The 9660-nt window shown below is 36.9% G+C and overlaps 1 protein-coding gene across 1 annotated transcript; it reads left to right on the top strand.

The window, feature by feature from the left end:
* Positions 1–1681: 1681 nt before the first annotated feature.
* LOC311280619 (lipocalin-like) lies at positions 1682–6123 on the top strand. Its single transcript, XM_084392898.1, has 6 exons — positions 1682–1841; positions 1963–2105; positions 3745–3824; positions 5634–5747; positions 5839–5940; positions 6028–6123. Exons 1-6 carry the CDS (start codon positions 1746–1748, stop codon positions 6036–6038), a joined length of 546 nt encoding a protein of 181 aa, XP_084249024.1. The 5' UTR covers positions 1682–1745; the 3' UTR covers positions 6039–6123.
* The last annotated feature ends 3537 nt before the right edge of the window (positions 6124–9660 follow it).

Raw genomic sequence — 9660 nt, 5'->3', positions numbered from 1 at the left:
GTTATCCCTAGGGAAATGACAGGTGAATAACACTGATGTAGAAGCACCCAAGCCTAAACTTGACATTAACTGTAAACTTGTCCCTTTAATATGATTGGTTGATTGGAATGTTGTTCCAGGATCAACAAAGATGTTATCCAGGAACACACTTGGTGAAATCAGGTTCTGTGTCAGTGTGTCAGTAATGTCGTTTGTGGTATTTCTGTGTTTTTCTGGTTTTGGATGTTGAAATTTCTGTATATTATGGTCTGTCTGTCCGAATGTCTTGCCGCAAAAACAATTGCCCCTTGGGGGACAAAAGCTGTAAGTTGAAATTGATTTCTCTTTCCTGTACATAGCCTATGCAGCTGTCAAATAGACGAAAGAACGAACAACTTGAACTCGGAAGGTGAACTAATAACTTCTGTTTCCTGTTGCGCATGAGTGGAACAAAAATAATGAACAAAACACTTTCTAAGGCAACCTTTTTGACATTTTGAGTCATTCAAAATGAATAGTTCATGAGCAACCCATCACTAGTTTTAATTAAAGATTTATTTATTTTAAAAGGACCTTTATACCTGATAATTGTAACACCTCCTGAACGGGACGCTTCTCCCTTGATTATTTTGTTACCTCATTTTGTTTTGATCCTGTTTCTCCTTGAACTTGGGTTATCTGCATTTAGATTTTATTTGGATTGTTCTGTGACCTTACACTCAGTTCTGCACCTTTTGTTCAGTTGTGTCCCTTTTCTCTGTACTCTCATTATTTGCTATCTTATTTTGCAATCTGTTTTTGATCAAACTGAACAGTTTAAGGGCACTAGCTGGACATTTCATTTTGAAAGCGTCATAAAACGTGCAAGAAGCAATGTAATGTCATTTTGCAGATTTCCTATTTCCAGTGAGAATGAAAGAATTTCTTTCTTTTCTTTTTTTTTATATAGTTTGAAGAACAATAGACATACTACAGCATTCAATATTATTTTCAATGTTATAAGCAGGACTTTATCCACCATAGATATTTCGGTGGATGCATCCCCTAATCATGAATATCTGGTTTCTTCGAATATAAGCTTCAAAAGTGGTGATTTTCCTCAAGCCATTCTAGATGTAACAAAAAAGTACTTATAAAACAAAGCAAGAGAATATTGGTGAGGTTAGTGTGGTGTAAATCTTAAAACAAGACTCTGCCTGTCCACAAGGGGTGAACATGTTGTACATCCATCATTCCAAAATACATCCAAGGAAACAATTTTCTCATGGGAAAAACCTCAAACACAGAAAAGAGCATGTATCATCTTCAAATATCATCTATCATCTTAGTGTCTGTAGCACCTGCTATTTACAATTACCACATAAGCACATAAGGCACATACAATTCAAAGACTGCACAAGACCAAATGCTGATTTGGATACAATGCATTTTGATATTTTGCATTGCATTTTATTACAGATGTTTTTATTTATGCCACAACATGACCTTCAGGATGCTTGATTCAGTCATCATCCTCAACAATTATGTTGGCATGCATTCAAAAGGCCAAATGAGGGCATCAGTCAGAGGGTCATAACAAGGCATTAAAAATGAACCCTTGAACACCCACAATTACTTGGAAAGATCCACATGTTGTGAAACAGCTGTCTGTGGATATGGGAGGAACTCAGAGTAATCATGCGATATAAAACAGGTGTTGCCATTCATTTTCTCTAAATTTGCCTTCTGAACTGCATACAGAAAGTGAACCCTACACATATACTGCCATGAAGACTGTCGAACTGAAAATACTTTGCGTTCTTTTCTTCGCGGTTTTTGCCTCTGCTCAAGTTATGCCCATGCCTGACTTCAACCTCGGAAAGGTTAAAACATTTATCTTGTGATCTTACTGCAAAATACTGTAAATTAAAGTATCTCGATATTATCAGAGACAGTGAGTTATAGACGTGTTATATTCATGTTTTCCAACTCCATTCTCTGCAGATGGCAGGAAAGTGGTATCTCGTTGGCTTTGCTACAAATGCAAAACATTTTGTCCAAAGTTACAAGGCTGACATGAAGATGGGAACTGCCATGATGGTGCCTACTGAAGATGGAGACCTTAACCTCAGTTACACTCATCTAAAGTAAGCTAAAGTTAGCTTTGTTGTAGTGTTAAGGCAAGACACCACATGTGTAGGGTAAACCACAATAGGGTAAAATAATTGATAATAGATTAACAAAAAAATTTTGAAATGTTGTGTTCTCTTTTTTGATCTCTGAACAATTAGTTTCTTGTTCATATCAGATTTTCTTATTGATTTAACTGACATGATTTAATTTAATTTAATTGATGGTATTGTGTTTTGGCACATGTGTGCAAAAGAGTAAGTACAATTGTCTACAATTTGCACAATAACTAAGTGCACATGACTTGTTTATCAAAAGTCATGAGTTGATTCTCAGTGAAACTCTTCACAACTTCTCAACATTGTTTCATCGTGTGAGCTAGAACAATCACTACTATTTTTGAACATGTAGGAACATCACAACTTTAAACAGCAGTGGCTACAGCAGGACTGTATACATACATTTGTATTCATACAGTACTTTCATTTTTGTAATAAATGAACATTACATTACACATTACAAATGTGTTACCCAAAAGCTGAAAATTCACAGTTGCTTGCCATGGAAGAGCAATAGAAATATATAAAAGACTGTGAGTTGGTGTTAGGGGAAGACAGTGTGTAAAAATAAACAAGCAACTGTGAATTTTCAGTTTACATAAAACATTTCTACAAAAATGTACTGTATGAATACAAATGTTCATTTTTGTTTTGTGTTCTACAGTATTGACTTTTCCTAGTCAGTTTTTACCAATCTGTTGAAATCTGTATCTAAAAATCTCAGTGTGATACACAAGAGCATTTAGCAAAACTGACTTTTCTTGTATAGTATAGAAAATCAACACATTATCAACAAATTGTCAACACAAAAATAGAAGAAAAAAACAAATTTTTCCATAGTGAAAAAAACATCTAAACATTTTGACCAGTGTGACTCACACGATGACAAAAAAAATGTATTTTTATTTTGGTGGCATTGGCCAATTTACTGACACAATAACTAGGTTTTGAAGCATGAATGAAATGTTTTGGTTTGTTACTATGTTTTGCAGGGATTCTATAAGACCTTATGCACCAGAGAAACAAGGGCGCCGCCATCTTTGGAAAATTGTCTTTTAACTTCCGTTTTGCGGTCGCTCTGTATATTTATATGGCATTTCTGTCCAGGAGTAATTCGCTTTTTAAGTGGATTTACTTAATGTAAAGTTAACGAAAGTTATCATGAGGACTGTAATGTTTAAAGCAGATGACTTAACAAATGTAAATCGACCGGGAAGATTTTAAAACGAGCCGTTCATTAATAAACACGCAAAACGCTGTGAAAATACAGACCGGAAGTCAAAAGACAATGAGCGCAGCGCAGAAAAGGGGCGGGGCTACATAAGGTCTATAGAGTTCTGATGTTCCAGCAAACAGTCGTGACAATTAAACTTACAGTTTAGAGAATTGTAAGACAAAGTGATTAAGATAAACTGTAATAATAAATTAAATATGCACTAAAGCTATATGTTCAAAATTCTTATCAGCCAGGAAAATATTATATACAGTAAATCAGGAGATGGATGGATGGAATCTCGCCTTAAATAATAATAGTCTGGATGATCGTTCTCATGCTTACAAAATAAATCATTTTAAATGTTTAAAACTTGTTTCTTAGGAGTGATGGCTCCTGCTTCAGGCTGAAAAATCTTGCGATGAAAACTGAGATTCCTGGACGTTTTGTCTTCTACAACAAGCGTTAGTCATCCTGCTTTTGCTCTTTAGCTAACAGTCAGATTGCTCTTTATTAGGGGTTTCATCAACTAGTCGACTAGTTGACTAGTCGACTGTTACAACCACTAGTCGGCGCTGTCGGACCTAATCGACTAGTTGGAAACAAAATGGCGTCAGGCGTTGAGGTACCTATGCGTCCAAACCGGTCAAGGTCATCCTATGTGTGGAAATACTTCACAGAAAATGTAGACACATCCACCGTTACCTGTAAGTTATGTAAAGCAGTGCTAAAATACAATAGCAATACGTCTGCAATGGATAATCATCTTAGGATGAAACACCCACTGCCAACAGCAACCGTTTGTGGCAATGACGCTGATTTTCATCGACTGAAGAGAGACCAGCTCGGGGCGCGAGCACGGCAGGTTACACAATACTCGTTCCCTCTTCTAGAGAGAACCGAGGTTACGTTAGGTAATATATTGGCCTATACATGCTTAAATTATATTTGCTTAAAGATGCAATGAAAAATGTAGTTAAAACTATATATAAAACTCAGAGTTGTGATGTTGACAATGTTATTGTCTGAGCGTTCACTGATGCGACGTTCACTGATGCGCGTGGTGTGGCGGTTCATAACAAGAATGTTTTAATTACAAGAATGTTTTAAATGAATGCTGCTGTTTTTGTATTAAAGGGGTCATATAATGCCATTTTTGTACAAGCTAATATGATTCTTTAGGGTCTAAATTAAAAGTTTGTAATATACTTTAATTAACAATTCTCATTAGTATTGTAAGAAAACACTAATTTTACCTGGTCAAAAACAGCTCTGTTTTCAGCACGCCGTTTAAGTGCATGTGTCTTTAAATGATAATGAGCTTTGCTCACCCCGCCCCTCTGTTCTGTGGGTACACCATATTAGACATTCTCTGACCGTATCTAACACAATAACCACGTGTTATTCGTTATAAACGTGGGATTATGAATTATATTGAGAATGTTGTACATAGAAAACATGCCGTAATGTACCCTGAGTGTAAACCTTAGACGCATTCATCGTGAAGCCTGCAGCAAGGTTTGCAAATTTCGCAAAGATTAATATAAATACTAATATAAAGGTTAATAAAACATTACACTCACATCTTCTGGAGGTTCAGCAGGAACACGTTGGTACCGATCCGTTTTTTCTCGTTTGTGAAGCTGTCTGGTGTGAAATGATTCGCGCAAACATGAAAGCACAGGATCGTGGGGAATCCCCGTGAGGGAATCCCCGCGTCAATCCTTTGGGCATATCGCTTCAAAAACAAAACTCAGCCACTGCTTCTTCAACGGCTCGGATTTAGGAACATCCAAATGACTGCTGTGTTCCTTATTACATCTAAGAACAGAACACCACAATCGCTTAGACGCCATTCTACTCCAGCATATCAACAATGGCGGACTACTAAACAAAACCACTGGATGGATTTTTATCATGATAGGATGGTTGTTGTGTACAGGCACTGCCAACAGACATTTCAGTGCAATCAACTTGTAAAAGTGCATGTACCATTATATGACCCCTTTAACACATGTTGATGAAAAGAATAACTGATGAATTTATTTATTAAGTTATTTCTGAATTTCAAAAATGCATTTCCAATGATTCACCAGAACTCCTTCCTCTGTGTCTTCCTTAACAATGCTCAATGCGTTAATGCGTAAATTTAATGACTAGTCGTCGACTGTTATGCAAAACTAGTCGACTAGCAAAAATCAGTAGTTGTGAAACCCCTACTCTTTATCATCATACTTTTGTATCTTTGGCCTAAATGTGTCTGATTCTATCAGGTTGGGGAAATGACAATGACATGCGTGTGGTTGATGCCAAATTTGATGAGTATGCTATCGTTCACACCATCAAGACCAAGGAAGGGAAATCTGAGGTTCTCAACAAACTCCACAGTAAGAGCTCACTTCGTCTAAATTTCACAATATAGCTGAAACGTTTTTGTGAAAAGATGCTAAACAGACTCTGAATGTGTCACGGTTACAGGCCGTACCACAGAAACAACTGATGACTTGAAGGAAAAGTTTAGGCAGTTTTGCCTGGACACCGGCATCCTTGAGGAAAACATTGCCATACTGGCAAAGAACGGTACATTGTCTCAATCCTTGTGGTCACTGATACTGTACAATAATAGTTTTGTTTTTTTTAAACTAACTTTTAACTACTGTTTTGCAGGTGAATGCTAAGTTGCTCAAGTGTCTCTTCAACCACAAAAAAAAAAAAAGTTGATCTGATCATCTCAATGAAAAATAAAAATCTTTCTGCTTCTGACCTCTTTGTATGGAAACATTATTTCCTCTATGTGCCTTAAACACATTTCTGTCATGACAACTCTCGGTGTGATTGGCATGGTTTGATATATTTAGTCTTGGCGGACTTGCTACTGCTGATACATACACGACACGCTGCTGTGAGCAAGTAAGACATGCTGCTGCTGTACAATATAGCGAACATGAATTACTCTATACAGGTGGATCTGGGGAAGGTGGAGGGTTTCTGAAAGCGTGCTGCAACTGCTAAAGCATATGCTAATCAAGTATTTTAGGGTTAAGCACGTAAGCTCATTGGCTACCGTTACAGCAGGAACCAGTCAGCTGTTCCCTATAGAGAATATTATTGCAAGTGATTGAGTTAAAGACTCATTAGCCTGTGCCATCTAGAGTTTCATTACAGACCTTTGTATTTACATTCTGTTCACATTATGATAAATCAATTTGTTATAGTGCTTCTCCAAACAAAATCTCAAACAACACCTCATATTAGGAGAATGCAATAATCAATATGTCGCACCTCTAAATACTTTTTTTTTATTAACAATGCTTTATTTTTTTTCTTTGTTTTCTTTACTTCTGTTGGATTAAATTGGTTTGCAAATGACAAACTGTTGATGTTTTACATTAAAATTCTCCATTTATGTTTAATTTCCACTTTGAAAATAATAATAATAATAAACCTTTCTGGGAGCAAAATACTGTTAATTACCTCGGTATTTACTTCTGCAAATATAAGAGGCTTATTTAAAATGACCTTACTATGCTTTTTTCGAATATTACCTTTAATGTAGTGTGTCATATAGCTGTTTGTGAATGTAAAAGGTCTGCAAAGTTTCAAAGATCAAAGTAAATAACAAATAGAGTTGTTGTCTTCCAAAAGAAAGAACCGATATTGAACTGTCTGAAACGAGTCATGAGTAATTCCAGTCTTACTGCACGAACCTATATAGGTTTGTGACAAATTTGTATAATGCCAGCATATGATCTTCATTGGCCCCCTGTGAACAACGTCTACTTTACTCCTCCCTCAAACACTGTAGTTGTAGCTGAGAGACTGCAAGAGTTTGGTTTGTGTTGAAGATGTTGTTTTCTGCACTGCGAAAGCAAATCCATTTGCACGCACTTCTAAAGAATGAGGATTTGAGCTCGAATTGATACGGTAAAACCAACGCCATTGTTACTGTTCGTATCGCTGTGTATCAAGCACTGAGCTGAAATTAAAAATAGAACTCCCAAAAAAATTGGGAACCTTTAAAATAGCATAATAGGGGCACTTTAAACATCTGTTGTAAGTGGCACACTTTCTGCCAGTTGGTGGCACTATGACCACTACTCACAATAGTCATGTGCATGATCAGTCACCATGACAAAACATACAGCTCAAGTTTGATCTAAATCACTGAATGCACACAGAAAATATGAGACACTTTTTCACCATAAATATTGCGTCGTCACGGCATAACCGTTGCAGAATCAAAAATCATTTCGCAATTTAGAATCTTGAATGTCTTGGCATAATGTTGAGTAAATTTCTGTTTCAAGTGTTTGACATGATGATTAGAGAATTTCGTACAGATATGTACATGTATGTACAAAATATGCACCAAGAATTTGTACACTGCAAAAAAGGTCTCTGGCCCTAAAAACATTCCTGCTGAAAGTGTTTTATTATAAACAGAAACATTGCCCTTGTCTGCAAATAGAAAATAGAAGGTTTGCACTGATAAAAGGCCATTCAGCACATTTGGGTGAGTCTCTCTCTCCTCCAGCCACATTAGTTTAGATTGAATGACCTGTGCCATAATGCAGTGTTTCTCCTTTTATTCTGTCTCTTTTTGTTTGTGGTCAGGATTTGTGCAGTTAAATAGAAAAATGGCTTTAAGAGGGAGTGAATGTTTTTACTGTAATAGATTCTAGTGATGAGTGTGAATGTGATCGTGCTGATATCTGCACTGGGTCTTTACTGGCGCATTCAGGCTGGCTGGGAGGAAATGAATCAAAAGATGGATGCCATGTAAAGAGACATCATATTTACTTCTCAAGGAAAATGTGGGTGATATGATGGTGCAACAGTGTAAGGGATAATAATGTAGAGGATTATAGGCAGTTTGTAAGGGGAAGGAGTGATTCCACTGATATGTTTCAGACAATTGCATAAATAGTATCTCGCTTCCCCCATGGTTCAAGGTTAGTACTATGATAGTATTAGAATTGTGAAAATCTTACAAAACCTCTTTTTGGGTACATCTGGGAAGAACCATAAAATGATTAAATGACTAGTCAAATTAATAAATGATGAGACTTTTTTTTTTTTTTTTTTTTTATATATGAGCAGGCGATTTTTGTGTAAATCTGGGGTCTTCACCAGGGCCTCTGTGGCCTTACGGCAAGAGGTTCACCAATTATTTTGAAACTGAAAAAAAAAGGGGGGAAAAAGGGGGAAAAGGGGGTCAACAAAAATTCAATAAAACCAAATCCAAAGTGCATTAAAATGTAAATGTACCGATTTTCAACCCTCTATCTATTGTTACAATGTCGGTAGTATATGTAAATGAACACTGGACTGAGAAATTTATTTGTCAGCAAATGACTTTTGACAACTGTGAAAACTATAGATTATCCACCTTTTTCCTGAATGTGGAAGTCTCGTCAAACTCATAGCGGAATTATCCTTTACATTTCCAGACTCTGGTGTTTCTTGTTAAATTAGTGTAGTTTCCAAGCTGATAATGTAATGTTAAACCTATGAATATGGTTTTAAAAAGCACATGGCTCCATGGTACCATCACTTTACAATGTCGCAATCTCAGACTTTTGTCAGTGCCTCACCCGTCAAAGTTTAGACTATGGCAGTCAACAACAGCACAGCTTAACCCTGCACTCATTTACATTTTTAGTAATGTTAAAAAAAGATTCTGTTTAATTCAGTTGCTCTTTTTACCCTGTTTTAACAATGGGTTCCTATGGAGACCGGAAAAGCACAGCATCAAAACGGAAGTTAGAATCCATCCTTGTTTCTTCCATGGGTGCTTCTCAATTCTTATTTTTGCATCCTCGCTTCCTTTCCTCGCGTCTCAGCTCCTCCCCCTGTAGGAAGCGAGGGAAGGCTGCAAGGAAAGAAAAGGAGGACGGAGGAATCGAAGGAAAGCTTTTTTATACATTGGAATACTTGAACACTCGAGCGTCACTTCACAGCGTCATCAGCAGCGCTCAAAGGATCTGCCCTTGTGTTGTTTTAGTTAGTTATTAAAGAAATTCATAATAAATAATAATAAAGCAAGATACCCTGTTGAAATATGTGAGATGTGTGGTTTATTTAAACTGCAAAGGTAAAGTATAAATTAAAATGATTGTGCCCGATGTGAAGGGGGAGGAGAATTTATACGTGCGTCACGTTTAGTCGGTAAAACACTTCCCCAAAGGATACACCTGTGCATCCTCGCTCATGACTCCTCGGGAAGCCTCCTCACTCCTCGATCCTCGCCTCCCCTCAGTGCAATTAGAGAACTGAGATGTCCTTCAAGATGGCTGAGCT

Source organism: Rutilus rutilus (assembly GCF_951802725.1).
Source record: "Rutilus rutilus genome assembly, chromosome: 21".
Classification (NCBI taxonomy): domain Eukaryota; kingdom Metazoa; phylum Chordata; class Actinopteri; order Cypriniformes; family Leuciscidae; genus Rutilus; species Rutilus rutilus.
The sequence above is the reverse complement of the archived record's forward strand: the minus strand, read 5'-3'. Positions and strand labels throughout refer to the sequence as shown.